Below are 21,105 nucleotides of genomic sequence, written 5' to 3' on the forward strand. Positions count from 1 at the left end.
GATGTTTTTTTTTAATGTATCCTAAGATAAGTTATATGAAATATGTTCCATCCTTTTTAATGGGATAGCTCAGTCTTTATTTAAAATGTGTTTATTATATTGATGCTGCCCCCAAAAAGTGCTTAAAGCTCAACATCAGCCTTTTTACAAATTATTTTAGTTAACAGGCCTGAAACTTGTAGCAGTTTCTTCTGCATAATGAGGCAGTCAATTTTACGGGGAATCCAGAAGTTACCTTTATTAACTTATTCTTTTAATTGTCTTATAGTTTAATTTATTTAAAAGTACAATATTTGCCCTTGAATTGTAGTGTATTAAAAGTATAAAGTAGCCCAAAATCGAAATACTACAAGTAAACCAAAATTGTACTTAGATTAAGTAGGCCAACAGTATTTGAGTAAATGTACTTACTTTCCACCACTGCTAAAATTGCTAATTGATCTGAATACTTTTTCTACCACTGTTAAAAGAAGTCTTTGTTGACTACAGGTTAGTGCAATACAAAGTTATGTATATTGACAATAGTCTACTTAATTGAGATAATGTATATTTTTGTCAACTGATAACATGTGATCTAGGATTTTCACTGGTATTTTTACTGTCATGTTCATCTATTTATTCATTTTAAATAAACGAGATGTTGAAGTAAATGAGCATTTAAAACAAAGTTTCTGTGTTGGTCTCTCGATGATGGCCCGAGTCTCGCGGTGACGCTGGGGCTTTCTGAAGCACCGCCCAACAATGGTGTCTGCGGTGGTGAACCTATCGCACCCCGGCAGTTTTAAATGATTCGAGTTGAGGGGGGCGGTGCTAAACAAACTGTTCTACTGAAGCGAGCCTGGTGGAGGAAAGAAGAAGAAGAAGAGCAAAGTACAGGATTTAGAGAAAGTAGCTTCATCACAGTAGAGTGGTTCGTGTGTTGATGTTTTTACAGGTCCCACTTGAAGATAAAAAATGAGACTTAGGTCTCAAAAAACCGTTGACGTTACAGCTTGTTTGGAAACGCCGCGAAGCAACCGCCGACGGTCCAACAAAGCGACGCCGATAAAAGATGTTGTATCGGGGACAGAAAGCCCTCTTCTAACCCAGGTAACACACGACCCTTTACTAACATTAGTTTCTCAATCAGTGGACTTATAACAGCCCCACATAGGTTCGTTAAAACAATACACATCGTGTACTAAATTGCCGGATTTAGTAGTATAAGTAGCCTCGTTTCAGTGTTCTGATCTGATTATAATGCTACGGACGTTAGCCAGTGGTGAAACTAAACGGTAGCGTCGGACGGCGTCGCTAACGTTAGCTAGCAGCTGCTGTGTGTGATGTTACACGTGCTTGGGTACATATGCGCGTGCCCCAGAGGTAAACTCGCGACCACCGCTCATACATGCTGTCATCATACGGTGGTTACAGTTGATCCCGACAGAAGCAAAGCCATGACCCGTCGGTTCCCCCTGAAGGGAACACTGTTAGCACTGCTAGCACTGTTAGCTATCATGAGAGCCGTTTAGAGGCAATCGAAATGCTCCCAATCTCGGATCTTGCTCCTCGTTACAACGTAAATGTCAACGGAATGTAATAGACAAAGCAATACAGTCGTATCCAACACGTGGTTTAAAATCCTTCAATGGATGCTTTAAGCGTTCAACATTTAGACAACACCAGACCTTAGCGTCTCCCCCTGTGATGCTTTTACATACGGTTCAGATGCAGCTGTGTGACGTGGTGTCTGACAGTGTATTGGTGCTGCAGTAGAGGATTAAACAGCCCAGTTGCATGTAAGAGGGTCCTGGTAAAAGTAGGTCAGTAGACTCATGCATGCAGACAAACAAACAGGACTCCAGCAATGTGTGCTTGCTGTTTTAGGTCATTTTGTTTATGGCTCGCATGCGGTCATTTCCTTTTGTTGTGACTGTATCCGAAAAAGGCAAATAGAAAAACAGACACAATCATATAGTGCACAATCTGGGGCTTTTTGCTATGCATTGTTGATATGCCACTATAGTACCTTGTTGGCATTTTAACTCGGAAACAGATCTGCGTTGTTTGTTGTTGTTGTGCCGTTTGTCTTTTTTGTGTCTGTTTTCCATTTCAATAATAGCACAGTCATGTAGTATTCATGTTGCTGTTTGTCTGTTTCAAATGCTCAGGATTAATGCATAATGTAGCTCAACGTCTGTGCAAATCAGTACACTTACCGAGGCAGTGAGTGGCTGTAGTATTCCTGCTTCTTTAAAGATTATTATGGTATTTTAGGCAGATGTGTTCCACTTCAGTTACACAGACATTTGGACGCATTTCCGAAGCCAATCTTACAATTTGTACACTGTAAGATAAATTAATTTTGAGTTATTCTCATTATTCCCCCAACTGTAGCGAAACAATAGGACTTTGGGCATTGCTGTGCTTGATAAAAGACCTCTTAGAGCAGCAATTATGGTGGTGTTTGGTCTTTTAGTCCTAATATGTCTTGACAATCACACTTCTAGTTTAAAAAAAATAAAAAATAAACTTTTTGTACGGTGTAGGATAAAGAGACCTTGGACGATGACTCCCACCACTCGGATGACGAAATCCCCACAATGACGAGGCGACCACTGCCCCGTGGCCGGGCAAGGAAGAGAGCCATCGCTGTTGAGGACAGAGAACCTGGTATGTTTTTAATATGGGCTTTCTTCCTGAATATGAATTCCTTAAACTGTCCACTGCTCTTCTTTTTATATTTTCTGACTGATTGTCTTCTTGTGGTCTAGATTTGTCATTCAAGACTCCGATCAGGCCCATCATGCGCCATGAACGCATACTGTCGGAGATCGACCCGGTGTCTCCTCGCAATACAACAGCCAGAAACATCTACTCGCCCATCGTGCGTTTCCTCACACCCACCAAAGAGAGTGAGTACAGCTACTGTCACTGCAAGTCTCCGTTCTACAGAAGGCTTGCAGTGCCTTAATCAGACTGAGCTTACATGAATGCAAGACCTCAACATTGAGAACAGACCCGGGACAAAGTACCGAAGAGCTTCCCATCATTAAGACAATGTGGAGTTTATTAAATATGGCAAACATTTGCTGGAAGTAATAAGTGTTCCTGTTACAGTTTGTACATTTTGTTGATTTTTTTGTGTCCAGATGGGAAGCGTGCTGGAAGCAGTGTGATGATGAGCCCAGAACAAGGCGTGTTTGGTTTTGGCTCCATTGACCTTCTGGCTGGAGAAGAGGATGATGAGATCTTCAATCCGTAAGTATAAAGCCTCTTTCAACCATATACCCCTTTATGGTAATTCAGCAACCCTGCACCCCACTAGATCATATCTTTATCTACTTTTTCATAAAGTTAACAGAGACTAGTACTTTAAATAAAAATGTAGCGGTGTTGTTATGCAAGTGTTGCTCCATAAATTAATGTTGTTAGCGATTCTTTCTATTTCTAAAAGCATTATTGTCTTTTCCAGCTTCACGTTCATCAAGAACATACAGTCGCAGTCTCAGCATTCCCAACCCCAACTCAGAGATATTCCCCCCAAGACCAGGAGCACCCCAGAGGCCACGCTGGTGGTCGACCTGGTGAGTATCCTGCTCTCACGCATGGGCACAAGTCAGATACAGTCGGGGCCATACGTATTTGGACGGTGACACAATTTTTCTAATTTTGCCTCTTTACACGACTCCAATGGATTTGAAATGAAGCAGTCAATATGTGGTTGAAGTGGAGACTTTCAGCTTTAATTCACCGGGTATAACAAAAATATCACATTAACCGTTTAGGAATTAAAGCCATTTTAACAAAATCCCCCCATTTTCAGAGGTGCACAAGTGATTGAAAAATTGTCTAACGTTTTCATGGCCATGTATGGCTGCCAATGGAACTGGGTCACTGGTGTTTATTGATTATGTCACAGCTGATATCGGGATGAGTTCTGAGGTGTAAATGGACTGTACTTGTATAGCGCTTTTCTAGTCCTTGCGACCACTTTTGGAAATTTGGGGTTAAGTGTCTTGCACACAACGACATGCGACTAGCGGAGCCGGGGATCGAACCTCTGATTGAAGGACGACCCTGCTCTCCACTGAGCCACACAATAATCCGTTTTTAAAATAATTTAACACTGCCTCCCGTTTAGTATTTGGTGTTGGGTTTTAATGTGAAATAAACTGAAGTCACATTGATTTACGTCCTTCTAGGAGGAGACCCTGATGTTCGGCTCTCTGAATGTGATCGAGGAAGCGGAGTACACTTTCCACACAGCTTTCCAGGACCATCAGTACAAGGTGACCCCTCACTGCACGCTTCTGACTCTCACGCACACTGAGCTGATGATCCCAGGTGGAAGAAAAGAGTGGAAAGATGATTGACCGATTCTTTCGGTGTGTTAGTCCTCTTCAGTGAGGGACGACAGCAAGCAGGAGATATGAGGAAATCTAGTCTTAATCTGGAGAAATACCAGAACTAACAATAACACACTCGTCTCCACCATGTTGTCTCTTTATTTCATTCAGTTATCTGTGATTTAAAGATGGTTTAACATGTTAACATTAACAGCCAACTGTTTATGGTTCAGTGCTGCAGTGAAGTGCAAAAAAAATACTTGTTTTCTGAATCCAGATTAAGTGAACTAGTTGACCGTTTTAGATAATGGAATAGGAACTGCGTCTGTATGAACGTGTTACTTTATTCTGTTCTCCTCCCCCTCATCAACAGGTGTACATGATCCTACGGCCACACGTCAAAGAGTTCCTGCAGTCCATGGCAAAGACCTATGAGGTAGAGTTTGAGTTACTCTGATATCAAATGAAACTGTCTGGTCTTTTAATGATGCATTTGGTTCTGGACCAGTTCTGTCCACAGTATGTTTGTTGTTTTATTGACTCAATAGTGACTCAGCTCATATTTAGTTTTATAGTTCACATTGGTGAATCAATGAAACAGATAGAAAAGATGAAACTCTTGAATCGGATGTGATATGAAAACATAATAGATTTTATTTTTAGGCCATATCACCATGCTCTACCATCCCCTTTAATTAGTTTTCATCTGAACCAATATATTTAAATTTTTTCTTTCTTTCTATATTAAAACAAAATGTAGTCTTTGTCTGGTTGTGTGGAATCTCTTCCAGCTGTTGTTTTGTGTTCTGTTCCAGCTGTTTGTTTACACATGTGCCAAGAAGGAATATGCTGAGAAGATACTGGACATCCTGGACCCTCAGAGAAAACTGTTTCGGTATGTCTCCATAAGATCCGCTTCCACTTGTGTTTCATAAACTCTTTGCTCGACCGCAGAGACGTGCACTCTTGTCAGCTTCATCGGGCTCAGTGTTGGCCTGCTGCTGACCCGTCTGTGAGCAGCACACTGACCTCCTGACGCTGCTCAGAGATGTTACGCGGTCTGTTGGTGGGTTAGTCGGTCACTCTGTGATGTCTGACAGTGTGAGGGGTTTAGCTCCAGAGTGACTTATAATGGTGAGGACAGTAGAGTTCAGCTTTCCTTCTGGCTTCACGTTGTTGATGTCAAATAGACGGGATGAGCAGACGATCGACAGTAAACGCGGGTGTGCTGCCTGTATCATGACATGCTCCTCAAACTTCGCTCTCATTGAGAGCACCTATGTTCCATATTACAATTCATCAAATGACGGTGCTTGGTTCACAGAAACGTGTGTGAACATGTTGATGACTTGTCTTACAGACATCGCCTGTATCAGGACGACTGCGCCTGTGTTCTCGGCCACTACATCAAAGATCTCGGCGTTCTCGGGAGGGATCTCGCCAAGACGGTTGTTCTGGACAACGCACCCCACACGTACCCGTATCACGTAAGCACGGCGACTTTTGGATGCTGGTTTGAAATGTAATGCTGCGTCATTATTGTATGGTGATATTCTACAGTTTTGTTATTATCAGCACATCCAATGAAAGGACCAAAGTCATCAACGTGTTCATCCATCTCTTCAAAAAAATGGGATGCAAATATAATATCTTGGTTGACAATAATACAAATATAGACTTTCATCAGACTTGTCTTTGAATAACATCAAAGATATTTTCTTTTGTTCCTCCGTGTTTGTAATCAGATGATGGTCAGATATTATCTTGCAATTGCGACTACACTGTGACACACTTACATCGTCGTTTGTATTCATTGAAGTCTTTTGGTGTTTTTGCAGCTGATGAACACCATTCCCATCAAGAGCTGGTCCGGAGAGTCGGAGGACCGAGAACTCCAGAAGCTCGTCCCCTACATGGAGAAGCTGTCTGCAGCGGTATGTCTGTCATTTTATCAGCTTCTATGATTACTACATATCACAAGTATTAGATTGTAGATTGCTGCCTCTGTGTCTTTTTTTTTTTTTAATCCTATGAGTTCTGGGATTTAAGTAAGTACCTTATGAAACAGATCGGGTATTGGCCGTAATGTGACTGACCCGTGTTAAATACAGGGGTTAACTGTACTACTTGCTCACTCGGCCACAGCGAGCCACCGACTCAGTTCTTGGTGCTACAGCAACCGCTGGCCACTTGTTACCTGACATAAAACCAGGTTTACAGATCATTAGAGCCATCCATTAATCAACTAATAGTTGCAGCTCCAACATGTGGACCAAGCTATTCCTTTAGAAAATAATCAGTAGATTAATGGATACTGAAGGTAATTGTTAGTTGCAGCCCTACAGATTTAAGATTTGGGAGAAAGACAGCACTGTTATCGGATACGTAATCGTATTAGAAAACATCCTAAGTTGGAATATCTGAATCAACAAGAAAAACTTTGACTCTTAAAATATACTTGAGTATCAAAAGTATTTGCAGGGTTAAAGAACTGAGCCATTAATACGTGTGTTTCAGTGTAACGTTGTACTTGTTTCAGGACTATAGTTTGAAGTGTTTGTACATCATCGGTGCAGCCTGTACATGTTTCAGTCAGCTGTGAATAAAGCGGCTGATTATCTGCTGCAGCATCTGCGGTCTTTCCTCCCCGGTTTCATCATTCACTTCCAATATCTCCTGTTGTGTTTTTTCAGGAGGATTTTCGGGAGGTGCTGAAGAAGAGGAAGGACCACTTCCACAGGCTGCTGTCGGAGGACTAACAGGACCCCCCCATCCCCCGCCCTCACTTTAACTACTTTGTGACTTTCACGGCTCGTGTTTGCTTTCTTAATGCTTTGGCCAAAAGCAGAATCCAGTAAGAACTAGCTAACCTTTGTGGTGGACCTGCTCTCCCTCCTTTCTCCTCCCCGATGACTTCAAAAGACAGAGCGTCGGTATTTCAAACATGCTGCTGGTCGTTTGTTACTGAAACCCTGTTTCTCCAAGACTCATTCCACAGGGCAATAAACTGTTTATATTTACAAGAAAAAACTTTATAGTCAAGATCTTTTTAATTTATTGATTATATTGCTAATCCACGGCTGTTATTTCTGTATATTTTAGATATGCTTTTTTTTTTTTTTTTGTCTGCAACTCATGGATAATAAATCGGAAAATAAAGCACTTCTCTCAGTCATATTGTCTTTCTGTCGCATGTAATCTGTTTCAGTTTAGTGAAACGGTATTTGATTTAATACTAGATCTACGTTTCTCACCATGTGAGGTGAGCAGTGTGTCATGAAAGCTGCTTCACAGTGATGTAGAGGAAGATGACGTGCACAGCTATGGATATTGTCAGTGTTGCAGCACAATGAAATCATGTTTGTTTTATCCTGTCACTGTTTAAAATGATATAATACGTTTTCCACAAGACTGCCTGATCCTGGTCAACGTCCTGTCTGCTGGTGTGTTTCATCAAAGTCGGGTGTTATTGTTTGTCTTTTGGGACGTCTTCACTGGGTTTTCAGTGGTGTTTCTGTGGTGCAGTTATTTTATTTTTCTAAAATAATGCTGTTCCTGCTGCTGAGCAAATACAACTCTTCACTTCCTGTGCAGCAGGAAAGAGTCACCAGTGTGTCGGGGTTTAAAAGAACAAATGGAAAAGATGTGTAGAATCGGTGGGATCCCTTTCAGAGATTACAGTTCAATGTATTAATAAAGAAATATTGCGATCATATTAAACTCATCTGCGTGCCTCAGATTTTTGATCTAAAACTGGCATCTCTGATAGATACTCTAAAAACTGCTTAATAAGACAAAAAGGTTTAATTTGTTGAGAGAAAATTAAATCAGCAATTTAAGTTTTATTAGTATATTACAGAAATACCCAAACAAAGCTATATTATATGATGGCAGTATTATATGTATGTTATATGAATTTAGTGATACCAAAATAAATAAACTGATTATTTCTTCAGTTAATGAATTGTTTTGAAATAAAATCTTACTAAATGATGTGGCCTTATGTGACCTGTTCAAGTAGTATTTTATTTGGTCCAATACACTAATATACTTTATCTAGAGCAAATGTTTGTATTTATGCTTTCAGACTTTAAATTACTGACTTAAACTATTAAGCCATTATAAAATGAGTTGCTGATTAATAAGCTATCAATCGACTAATCATTTCAATAGGCCTATAAATGTATTATGTAACCAGCCATTAATAAATAATACAAATGTGTATATGTAAATAAGTAAACAAAGGGGCCGCATGTTCACGTATTTCACAGTAGATATAATCTTCCTGTGAACATCTTGTAGTTCATTAATGAGATAATAGTAATGGATCCAGGACTTAAACAGTGCAGTAAAGTCATTACGCAGTAGCACACACTATCACCCTGTGTGCGTATTACGGGAGTACTGAGGTTTAGTTTGAGTGTAAATGTTTACTGTCCTGTTTCGCTAAACTCGTGTTTGTGACGAATGTGATTGTTAATGTTGAATGTGGAGGTAAACTGAGACAAAGTGCCTCCTCCTCTTCCTCCTCTGGCTTTATTTGCTCCATATGGTGTTGGACATGGTACCCAGGAAAGAAAGAAAAAAACTCTTTTGTGGGCGGAGGAAAATCCTTGTATTTTGTCCGTCCTGAAATTTGATTCAGAAGTTCAGGATCCTGGAAGACAAAAAGCAAACGGAGGGGGAGGGAAGAAAGGCAGAGAAGGACGGAGAGGTTGTTTTTTTTACTGCGAGAAGAGTAAACTCACCAAATACTCTGTAACCTCCGACTAAAGTAAGTAAATGTATACGCGGCATGTTTCTACTTGAATAAAGCGTTCCACCAGCATTTCATTGAGCTAAATTAATTCACATCTGTGTCTGAAATCTGATTGTTAACTGTTGTAATTGCTGCTGAATGGCCTCAGAATATAAGGTTTCAGCGCTGCTATTTGAGAAAGACTTGTGTGTCCTTTACGCGCACATTCATGCGGGCGCGTTGGGTTTATTTATCATCAAATTGGGTAATTCCTGCAGCCGCTGTACTAAACCACTTTACTTGATTCGTAGAAGAGTAATTGTTAAAATAAATGATTGCTCAGCATCGGGAGAAAGGTCATTTTTCAGCGGGGAGTAGGAGCACATTGCCCCCTACGCGTGTGTCCACAGCCACGATAAACTCCACTTATATTTATTTTCCTCCGACCCAAAAGCCCGACGAGTCCTAATTTGCGCTCTACACATGGTAAAGTCCCCATTTGTTTGGAGAAACATCCCCGCCACAGATTTGCGTGCCGATTCTGCGGCACGGTTGGAAGTGCGCCAAAAACATCCAGAAGAAAATGCTCCAAACTCAGTCTGCAGATGTTAATGAAAACCTCTGAAATTCACCATGCAGTTCAAATACCGGCAGATAGGTGTTATTCATCAGACGCTTCTGTAGTAATCACCCTCCTAGAAGTATATTTAGCGTTTTTATATTGGAGCCTAAAAGTAACCATAGTGGTAAAATAAGTATTCGGACCATCTACTTCAGTAAAAGCATACTATAAAATACTCCATAGCAAGTAAAAGTCCTGCATTTAAATTTAAATTTGTATTGGCAACAAAATGTAGCTAGGTGTAAAGAGTTAAAGTACTCATTATGCAGGATGTCAACTGTCAGTGTTGAATTGTTAAATTATTTTACTTTTCTGTTGTAGTTAGTCGAGATGAAGCTAGTATTAAAACTGTTTCATGTACTTTTAATAAACTAATCACATGTTTATTATCTGAAAAGTTACTTCAGTTTACAACAAAAACTGACGTAAATGTACTTAGATACTTCCCACTGCTGGTAATAAATATAGGTCTCATTATCTTCATTAAATAAAATGTATTGTATATTTTCCAATGGGAAATCCCAGTAATATTTTAGAATTAACTTATTTTGCCCTGTTGTGTGACATAATCCTCTTTATGTTATTTCTAATCAGCTGTCTGCTGTTACAGTGCAGGAGCCCCTTAAGGGGCCCATGATGAATCTGAGGGAACGATCAAGTAAACATATATATATTACAGAAACTAATTTATTTCATCCCATTCATCTATGTTTTCTATTGTCTTGTGAAATACTGCATACTTTCACTTCCTTAGGCCTATAAACATACTTTAAATTAGAAATTAAATATCGGATACAGTGACCTCTCCATGCCCCTAGACATGTAAACATAAGTTAAATACTGGATACTTCAAACTTTTTAGACCTTAAAACTCCTTAAAATCCTGGAAGACAAATATCACTGTTTACACACTGAGGTCATAACCTGAGATACGGGGTCACAAGCTGTAAAGGTTGGGAACCACTGTGCTAAAATACTGCTCCATCACATAGCTGCATGTAGGGGATTAGATATTAGAAACACTAAGGTCATGAATTTCTGGGTTTAAATTCTGGTGGAGAGATATTACTTTAAATATAACTGAAATGTGTCTGCAGCGTCAAGTATGAAAACGTGACAAGTATCGAAAGTTTGTGGCTTTAAAGAAGGTAACATTTCTACCTTGGCCCATAATGAAAATAAGAAAAGCTTTTTATTCAACATTGAGTCATTTAGCAGTTTGATACGTTTAGTTAAAGAAAAAGTTCAACAATTTGGGTATGCTTATTCGCTTTCTTGCAAAAAGTAAGATGAGAAAATATATATATGATGGTATCAATCATTTAACTCACGGAATGAAAGCAAATAAGTGTAATTTTACAAAATATAAAGCAAAGTATTGATATATTACCCAAACTTAAGTATTTTACAGACTCGTATTGATGTCTAACCTTAGTTCTACCAAATACTTCAGTCAAATATATTGAGTCTAAACTCACTGGAACGAGCCTGCACCGTCCACCATTCATACGCTTTTAATTGTCGAATGTGTTTGAAGTGTTTTGTCAACACTGTTGTCGAAATCTCCAGATTCTTAGAAAAAATAAAGACATGACCTCAGTGTCCCGGCTGTGTGATCGAATGTTTCAGTTTTGTGTGCAGCATCTTTTGGATACAGGAGTAGAAATATGTATTTTTGACAGTGTGTGCCGGTCTGTACTTATTTGGAGCTGTTAATTAGTCTTGTTTCATTATATTCTTAAATGTATATTTTTAAATGAAAGGGTTTCCTGAAAACTACAATCTTAAATGATAACAATTCAAACCTGCAGGCAGTGTTACCTTGCAGAGGAAGATAAACTCTGACTTCCTGTCAGTGCTGATGATTGTACAACCACGGACACATCGACACTGATTTCCTTTATTCCCCCCAAAAAAGCCCCTTTCCTCACATGGCCAGTTTGACATCACGCCACATAAAGTCCCAGTAACGTTTTGGTTTTAGGATTTATGCATGTCTTTTGGAGGGTAAATGCTGCCTTTGTTAAAAGTGGTAAACTGAATATTTTTAAAACAGAACTAATAAAGGGGACTAAAAACAACTCTGAACTCGTCTTAACTGTTTTGGTTTTGACAGCTTTTTAATGCTTTTCAATATTCTGTCAGGGTTTATGATGATGTGTCGTCTTTGTGTGCCACCAGATGCTTGAAAAACAGTAAATAATAACTCCATTTAATAAAAAAATAAAGATGAAACGCTGTGTGATGCTTTTTAAAGGCTATTCTGGTTTGGCTTCTCTGACACTTGGAGAATGGAGGTGGTTTTACTGGACCCTGGTTTGCTGTTTTTAACTGTTTTTTGACCTCTTCTTGCTCCTCTCAGGCTGCGACTATGAGCACCTCGGGGCTTCAGGCCACGAACCAGCAGAATGTGAAGGAGCTCGACAGCATGAAGGAGTCCATCAGCGACATCATCAACCAGCTCCAGGACATCGACCCGACCAGACTCTCCTTCTCCCCTTTCCTGGACCTGGACACTCAGATCTCCTTGGCGCCGGTATCAGACAGTCCCGAGTCCTCGGTGGAGGAGCTGCACTCATCCTCCCACTCCGTCTGCGGCTCCCAGCGCTCCCTTGAACCGCCACCAGCAACTAGTCAGCCAAGGAGTGAGTTATTATTGTTTTTTACTGTCTGTCTGACGGAGCTGCAGGGTTTGAGGGGAAGCCGGAACAAATTAACAAAGGCTGAAGATGAGTTTGAGTCCAGACTGAATTCAAAAAAAGATGAGACCGAGTCAGGGCTGATTACAGCGGAGCAACAGTTAATAAGCATGTGCACAATAAAAGGAGGGTTTTTTTTAAGGTTGAGCAGATATCCACATCCATGCCTTGCATACAAGTTTTGATATAATAATAAAAGTTATTTGTAGAGCTGAGGACATAAGAACGCACTGTGTGGTGGTAGAAAACATCTCTTTGACTTTCAATTTTGCATTGACAGGAGACAAAGTTCTTTGTTTTTTATATGTAAAAAGTGATGTTCCTGTCTGACAAACATTTCACCACTGCAACAGCAGCATATAATGTCCATGTGGACCGGCTATGTGCATGACACATTAAATACTGTAATGAACTAACTTGGTAGGAAAAATAGTTTTCTGGACTTAAGTCGAAAACAGATATGAGACTAAGTTGAAGGCGTGTTTAGAGTCTAGAGTGCTGCAGAAGGGAGACCTCTATAATCTGAAGTGGGTGAATGTTTGCAATCCTTCAACTTTTGGATGTTGATACGATTGCCTGAATGACACCTTTGTAAAAGTTGGGAGAACATTTGTAGATGTCTACAATTCCTCTTTCTGCACATTACCACCAGAGTTTTGATGGACAGTGAACAATTGTTTCTATATAGTATATGATAATATAATATTTATCCATAAGGTACCCAATTATCAACCGGCCACGGCCCCAGATCCCCAGAGACCCCAAAGGCTCCGAGTTCTCTGTCAATTGTTTGTCTTGTGTATTTGAATAATTGCTAATTTCGTTACGGACTTTGCAACACTGAAATCCAATTTTCAACTAATGTGCATCGTGACCTCATTGTGTGGTCCTGTATTAGAGGGTCTGGTTTCAGGACTGTAGTTATGTCCGTTCATATTGTTTTCATGTGGTGCATATTCCTGAATTACTTCAACCAAATATCACAAACCAATGACAAAAAGAAAACTTGTGATCATGTTGTAATATTCTTTCGTAGGAGTACTGGTTGGTTTCAGTGACAGGGAACCACACGGTTCATGGTCGGGTGAGATCAGTAGGGGGCCCAACAGCATCCTAATAGGTTAATACAGCCATGTGCCCACCTCTCCAAAATGTTACATGAGAGACTTTGACATGCAGGAAGTGAATGATTGATTAGTGTGAGTCTGCAGTTGATGGCTCAGTGTCTGGTTTTGGATCGGGTATTAAAATGTGCTCTGGTTTGAACAGGCTCTGCTCCCTGCCACCATCAGCCTAACGACGACCTCCCAGAGGAGCCACGTGGAGATCAGACAGAGGACGGGGAGCTGGATCCAACTCTTTCCAGTCCGATCATCACAGCGCACGATTTGGACGACGCCACGGAAAACTGCATCAGCCTTCCAACCCCAGCCTCTCAGGGAGACCTTCCCAACGGCACAGACACACCGAGATGGAGTCCAGAATCCACCAATCTGGACTGCAACGTGGACGAGGGCCGGCCTCTGATAGGTCCTCCGCCGGAGAGCGTGGAGCTGACTGTGTGGAGCTCAGAGGGGCGGGGAGAGACTTGCGAGGCCGCAGACGAGGCTTCAGATCGGGGACAGTGCTGGTGCCGCTGCTGCCAGTGTAAATGCTGTCAGAGCGGCCGAGTTCCTGCTTTCTTCTCAGTCCTGGCCTCTCTCCTGTGTGCAGCCGGGATCCTCTATGCACTCTATTTCTATGTCCCCATGAGACCCCCAGACTGCCCCGACATGGCCAGCCGCATCGTTTTCACTCTCTGCTGCTGCGTGGTGGCAGCCGTCCCCATCCTGCTTGGTATGTATCACAAACCTGCTCACTGACATTAATAAAAACAGCCGCCTGAGCCCCACAAACGATGAGATAAAGATTAAGAGAATTTGGTTTGTCTGGCCGCCTCGTCGCGGAATGTTTCAATGTCTCCTGTCCCCTTTAATTTCATGTGCTTTGCAACCTCAGTGTGCAGCAGGCGTCTCCCCGGGCCTCTAGAGAGAAGCATAATTTCCTTCTCCTTCACAAAGCTTTCAATGGAAACTACAATAAGGGGTTAGCCTCTCATCTCCCAGGCTGTGGCCTAATTGTTCAGAATATTTTAATCATTTTCCATCCATGGGCGACCAGAAACAAGATGGCAGGTGGCAGAAACACCCAAGACCAAAGCCTGTCCAGATCATTTACCTCTCACCCACTTGTCAGGCTGAGGACAGTGAGGAGTATTTGCATGCAGGCTCCTCTCTCGGCCGGCAGTTGCAGTATTCAAATGAAGATTATTATACAAAGTATTCAGTCAGACGAGATCAAGTGCAGCTAGGAGTTTTGTTTGTGGAAAGATGGCCACGTTTCAAGATGCTTACTGACTTATTGCTCCTTTTTGATCCTTTCGCAGCGATGCTAATGGGAGCAGCGTGCCAGTTCTGCACAGCCTCCTTCGGTCTGTGGGAGTCGTTTCCAAGGAGGCGGGCGGTGCACCAGCTGTTCGTCACGGCGTCCTTGGAGCAGTTACTCCTCTACGTCCTCAACCTCGTGGTCATGGCCGCTTTACTGCCTCAAGACCAGCTGAAGTTGGTGCCTATACTGGTCTTCATGTTCATCTTTGGAAGGTGAGGCTCAAAAAAAGTCCTTTTAAAAGGGCTCCTTCATGACTCTGAGACATAAAACACAGATCAATTCACAATAAAGAAAAGTGGCATGTGAAGAAACAGCTGGCCACAGAGTACCAGCACATATTGCACATATTTAATATGAGGAACAAAATCAACTAATTTAACATGGTTGTATTGGTACTTTTTAAGGTTTTCTGAATACCTCTTTCCCCTCTTTAACTGGAGTTTAACTGGTAATCTTGCTCTATAAAACACCGCCAGGGAGGAGTTTGTATTAGTGAAGTTTGAACTTGATCTGATTTCCTGTTTTGTGTTCAATCCTCTACAGGCTTGTTTACTGGATCAGCCTGAACGCGTGCAGCTCCTGGCGGGGCTTCGGCTCCGGCCTGACCGTCTTCCCGCTCCTCGCCATGGTGGCTCTCAATCTGTTCCTCATGTACACCCTGAATCTCAAAGAGCCAATTTTTGTCTCTCAGGACGTCCTCTATAATCAGGTCACCCCCTCTTCCTGGTCAGGGGAGACATCACAGAGCCCGAGTGGCAAACCAGACATCCTACCCACAGACATCCTGGTCGCTCAGTGAGGAGGCGAGCTGCGCTTTCTTCTTTCAGAGGAGGAGATCTTTTCCCAAAATAGGCCATTCCTGTGGTTTCCAGTTCAGCACAGCAACACACGCTGCCACTATAACCTCCAAGTCTGTGACAACTTGTATTTTTGATCCTCCTATACAGGACTTTTTTTTGTGGATACATGCTTATTATCTGAAATGCAAGAGCTTTTTCCCTGCTAGTGGCGGAGCACGCCTTTGAACAATGCTGTAGTCTTAAAACATTTGTCTGTTAAGCTATTCCAGTACCTATGTTTAATGTTTTGAACTCTGATGTACTTAAAAGCTCTGCTATATATACGGCTAATTTGGTTTGACCTAAAAAACCACAAGCAAAGCAACTGCAGTTGTCAGACTTTATTATTATTTTAACTTGTCCAAAAAGTTTGTACATGATGAAGACAGAATAAAAGCCCTTTTTAACAACATCTCTTCCAGCTAGTTTTCAGTTCCTTCGCTGACTTTGACCAGTTTGACTGAGCAGCTATTCTTGGAGAAACTGCAGTGTGTGTCTTTAGTGCTGAGACTGTCATTATGTGATAACATGCTCTCAATGTTCTCTGGCTGCTTTCTATCTCCACCCTGCTGGTGTCCTCACTGCTGCTGCTGCTCACTGGGTTTGTGGCGTAAAATGAGGCCAAAACTAAAACAGGATGCTGAAGATGGCTGCTCTTACTTCTTTTAACCGTTTAATCACAGGAGATTAAAGAGCTTTCCAAATTACTTTAATTTAAGATAATTTGTTTGACGTTTGTCAGCCTCAAATGCTACAGTGCCAGATAAAGGTCCCCGATCGAAACGTTGTGTCTCCAATAAACTCAGACATGTGATTTTTATTTTCCTACGCAGCAGGTTTTACCAATTTGATACCCGTATAGAATATAAAAAAATCTATTATTCTGCAGGTCAGACTAAGTAATCAAGTTTAAAGTTTGAGCTTATCGCTTTGGGCAAAGCCATCGTATTTGACATTTTGTAGACCAGTGGTCTCAAACTACCTGTCTTGGGACCTGATCCCGCCCACAACACCAACTCACAAGCCCTCATCAAAGTTAATGATAAACCAATTGTTTTTAATATGTTATTAAATATAATTACAATTTTTTGTCTTTCTCTATTGGTATTTCTCTTTGCAAAATCTGAGCATTTATTTTTGCCATTAAGGTCATTCGAGCTCTCGACTCCTGTTATAGACAAAGTAATTCATCAAACAATAATTGTCTGATTAATTAATACTCCATTTGCTGCAGTGTCAGGCTGCTCTGCCTGTGTTTTGCTATTTTACTTTGGCCTTGTGGGATTTAGGATATATTCTTTCAAATTCATAAAAAGTCAGCTGTACTTCACTTCACATTCATCAGCTCCACTGGAAGCTGCCCAGTAAAACCACAGCCTGCTGCAGTCAGCCACTGTGCGGCTCATGCCTTGCTCAAAGTGCTCCAAAACACAACCACAGTGGTAACAGGTAGAAGGTTCATGATTCGTACTCAGGTAGATCTGTCTGACATGAAGGGTGTTTTGTGATCCTATGTTTAATTAAATAACTGTTTGTTATAAAAACACATCATGCTGCTGCAAGTTGATTATGTGGTCCTAACCTCTAAAGTAAAAGTACAAAACCAGTTATTTTAAACACGTTTGTAAGAATAATTGATCACATATTACCCTGACAGGGAATAAAACATTGCATTCTTATATACAAGTCCAGTTGTAGTTAAATCAACAGAGAAACGAATGCGAAAGTGATTTCTGTGTTTCGTCAATTATATGCTCAAATTATTATGCGTTGCATGTTTTGAAGAAGCGAATAAGGTCTCTAGAATAAATGAAATGAAAACAGGCTATTTTAGTTTCTAAATTCATTAATCCTGATCTCCAGCTGTCAATAGTCCAGCTATTTTCTGCCACTGCACATCTGCACAAACACTGTTTGTTCAAAATGTTCATAATTTGTCATTGACAGTAGCACCTAGCTGTGTGCATTACTCAGTTGAGTTTTCTTTAGTTTAAATACCTTTTAATACAATCATCATAGAGAGGTTTATTTATTTGAAAAAAATGCACTTTAAAAAGTCTTGCCCCACTGGAGGGAGCTAAACAGCTATAACAAAGACTATAATTAACAGTATCCAGACGGTCTATTTACTTATATATGGCCAACATGAAACCGATATCAGTGTATGTCAGTGTTGTCCAACTCATCACTGAGGACAGAGAGGACAGTGAGGAAACATCTTCAATGTTGGTTCTTGGGAGTTTTAACAACCTGAGAAAATGTTAACCTTCCACAATTATATTACACTGAGTGTGTTTTGAGGCTGATTGTGACGTGTTATTATTCTGAGTCAATATTCTTCAATTTGACTAGTTAGCTATGACCTCAACACATATTTCAAAAGGTAAATTGATCTAAAAGTGTTCAAAACCAGCCAAAAAATTGCCAATATAACAGAATAGATAAATAATAAATAAGGAAAATATTAATCAGTATAAATAGAACATTTTAAACAATTATTTGTGGTATCTGGTCAGAATCTTGTGTCTTGGTTTACTTGTGTGAGCTCAGTGTTTATCGAATGGGCCCTGCTTAAATACAGTTTTACTTTCTATGAACAATGCTTTGTGTGTTTTTTAAATTGGGATTAAATAAGATGTTTCCTAACCCCGGTGTGTTCACTGCCTCAGTGGAGAGTTTTAATGCACATAAGTCTGATTCAGGACATTTTCTGACTGGATCAACGAAATGTATTGAGGATAAAATGGCTCAAATATGATCCGCTATCAATGGCGTTCAATACAAACCCCTAAATTCTGAGCGAAGACTCGTGACATTTTGGTCTTCTGTGGTTTCGATAAACAGGTTGTCAACATTACAACAGCGCCCTCTGCAGCTCGAGCTCATAACCGCACGACAAGCAGTCTGACGTAACCAGAATCCTAAAGATGGCGGCGTTAGTTGGTGAGTGATGTTGTGATTAAACGTGCACGCTTTTAACAAACATTACAGTGTTTTCAGACGTATGTTACTTGCAGTATTTGACAAGTTAAGCGCATAAATGTGCACTAACCAGAGGTTTGACTGTGTGGGTGATCTGATTTGTAACTTTTAGTGAATCCGCACACTGACCTTGCTCTGTCTACGTTAGCATGGCGGCTAACCAGGTTAGCGCTTACGTGAACTGAACTCCAGCTGCAATTCCAGCAGCAGTCAAAAAGCAAACATTAGTGATCGCACGTAACGACAGATGTCTTCTTGAAACTAACCACGGTGTTTGTTTTCATCTACGTCGTTGGTGGACTACCGTACCAAGTCTGTCATTAGATCGTGCGTCTGCTCCGCTATGGACACGAAGCTAGCCTTGAAAACTGCTGTTTTTGGGGTTCACATCTGTATTTGCGAACATTATGTGCGTGAATGTGTACCTTAGGGTAACATTTAACATGTAGCATTCACTTGTAACTATTTAGATTATACGTAGGACAGCACAGTTAGCTCTGCGCGAGGCTACAGTGTACAGATTTAACAGCAGTGTTTGGTTTGAGGTTACATTTTTAAAGGTGCTTATATAAATAAAGTTATTATTATTACATTTTGTTGGTTTTGCTGCTTCATAGCAAGGTAACGAGTTATGTCACAACGGAATGCACAGCTTAAGTACTTATAATATATCCCTGTTATTATAAAATGTCTTCAGTTTGTGAAATGCTTTTGTTTTGCAGCGCCTCGTCTGGCCTTGTTTGGCTGCTTTTCAACAAGGTAAGAACCTTCTAATCCTTTATCTCTTATCAAAACTTCACTTAATTCAGTTCTGTCCTGCTGGTCCTACCGCTGCTTTCGTAATACACCTTTAGAAGGGTGGAGTATGTCATTCATACCCACATAAACACATTTATTACTCTGCTTTTGTACAGGTCCAACTCATAGAATTCGGCATTAAATGCAGAGTGGAATATCCACCAAAATATATTTACTTACCACACACTGGGTCATGTAACACTAATAAGTACATACAGTCTTTACTGTATCTAACTCCCTTCCAACCTACCCAGTTTTAGTTTTGTAATTTTTGTTATTTGTTAAGGTAAGATTCTTTTTTTTATTTCATTCACTGTTTAAACACATGCTATGATTAAGATATTTATACATCAACTTTATCCATTATCTCTTAGGTCATTCAATTAATGAGCATTACATGTTTTTTTTCCCACAGGCCTATCTCAGTGTTTGCTGTTCACCAGAGGAATCTGCACAACAGTGCAAAAAGCGGGAATACCACCACGAGGTGAGTTTACCAAATATACTCTGGTGTAAATATCAGAAAGCGGAACAGACACTCGGTAAACTCTCTGCACACGGTAAAGATCCCCTCCGCCCTTCTGTTGCAGCGTGGTTCCAGTCAGAGAGAGGAGCACGGCGGTGGCAGCAGCCAAACCAGCAGCTGTAGCCAGCAGCAAGGGGGAGTATGCCATCACTAAGCTGGACGACTTGATTAACTGGGCACGCAGGGTGAGTAGATGAGAGGCTGTCAGCTCCGTTAACACCCACATATGTGGGGAGTGAATTCATCAGAGTCTGCAGTGTTTTTCTGTCCCCAGACGTGTGATGTGACTCCACTGCAGTGTATGACTGTTTGGTGTTGGTCTGAAACGTCACATGGTCGCTGCTGTTGCCTTTTGTAAACGGATCTCTTTGACTTTCAGCTTAGAATTGCCACAGGTCCTTCTTTTAGGCATCTGAGTTCTATCTTTCTGAGGTTGTGAAGTATCTGAGTTGAATACCAATGAACGGTATGTGTCAGAGGTCCGACACAAAGGGCAAATTAAAGAGTTGCTGACAAGCCAGAGAGTTGCTCAACTATATACTGTAGCAACAACAACAACAATCTAAGTCAAAGGACTCATTTCACAATCTGCCAAATATCAGCAGAGAGAATAACGTTGATATGCAGTTTATTGACATTTTGTATTGATGCATCTCTACGTCTGCTCCCTGCTGGGTTTGAACTAATTGAACAGTGCTTTGAAGATGTGACTTTGGGGCAGAACCACGAGTACCTGGATTAATGCGACTGCTCTGTGAGTGTGTTGTTGTCTGATCGCTGCTCTGCTCCCCTCTCAGAGCTCCTTGTGGCCCATGACCTTCGGCCTGGCATGCTGCGCGGTGGAGATGATGCACATGGCGGCGCCTCGCTATGACATGGACCGCTTCGGTGTGGTGTTCAGAGCAAGTCCCCGACAAGCTGATGTCATGATTGTGGCGGGGACGCTGACCAATAAGATGGCTCCGGCTCTGCGAAAGGTGAGGGGGGGGGAAGGGTGGTCTAACAGCAGCAGCATCTCTTGCATACAAGTGTAATTCAATTTATCACGCTCCAAACACCCCAATCTCTGTCTCAGGTTTGATTCAAAGCTGGGAAATGAAGGAAGAACAATGTATACACGCGTTTCTTTGCACTGCTCAAATACAT

At 41.1% G+C, this 21,105-nt stretch overlaps 3 protein-coding genes across 3 annotated transcripts in view; all 3 read left to right on the top strand.

The window, feature by feature from the left end:
* The first annotated feature begins 137 nt into the window (after nt 1-137).
* Nucleotides 138-7,503, top strand: ctdspl3 (CTD (carboxy-terminal domain, RNA polymerase II, polypeptide A) small phosphatase like 3). Its single transcript, XM_076088194.1, has 11 exons — nt 138-1,089; nt 2,529-2,652; nt 2,754-2,894; nt 3,132-3,240; nt 3,455-3,566; nt 4,185-4,271; nt 4,702-4,764; nt 5,144-5,223; nt 5,689-5,815; nt 6,167-6,262; nt 7,022-7,503. The coding sequence occupies exons 1-11, from the start codon at nt 955-957 to the stop codon at nt 7,085-7,087; spliced, it is 1,140 nt and encodes a 379-aa protein (XP_075944309.1). The 5' UTR covers nt 138-954; the 3' UTR covers nt 7,088-7,503.
* Nucleotides 7,504-12,059: 4,556 nt separating this feature from the next.
* LOC142946891 (uncharacterized) lies at nt 12,060-15,613 on the top strand. Its single transcript, XM_076088514.1, has 4 exons — nt 12,060-12,333; nt 13,657-14,223; nt 14,813-15,026; nt 15,358-15,613. The coding sequence occupies exons 1-4, from the start codon at nt 12,060-12,062 to the stop codon at nt 15,611-15,613; spliced, it is 1,311 nt and encodes a 436-aa protein (XP_075944629.1).
* A 2,929-nt stretch (nt 15,614-18,542) lies between these two features.
* The window catches only part of ndufs7 (NADH:ubiquinone oxidoreductase core subunit S7), a 3,856-nt gene continuing 1,293 nt past the window's right edge, over nt 18,543-21,105 (top strand). The window contains exons 1-5 of the mRNA XM_076088195.1: nt 18,543-18,596; nt 19,358-19,394; nt 19,849-19,920; nt 20,024-20,144; nt 20,757-20,936. Coding sequence (XP_075944310.1) covers nt 18,581-18,596; nt 19,358-19,394; nt 19,849-19,920; nt 20,024-20,144; nt 20,757-20,936 — 426 coding nt within the window. The 5' untranslated portion in view covers nt 18,543-18,580. The remainder of the gene's footprint in view (nt 18,597-19,357; nt 19,395-19,848; nt 19,921-20,023; nt 20,145-20,756; nt 20,937-21,105) is intronic.

The sequence above is a fragment of the Anarhichas minor genome, unplaced genomic scaffold, assembly GCF_050575085.1.
Source record: "Anarhichas minor isolate MPS153535 unplaced genomic scaffold, ASM5057508v1 ptg000010l, whole genome shotgun sequence".
NCBI classification, from domain to species: domain Eukaryota; kingdom Metazoa; phylum Chordata; class Actinopteri; order Perciformes; family Anarhichadidae; genus Anarhichas; species Anarhichas minor.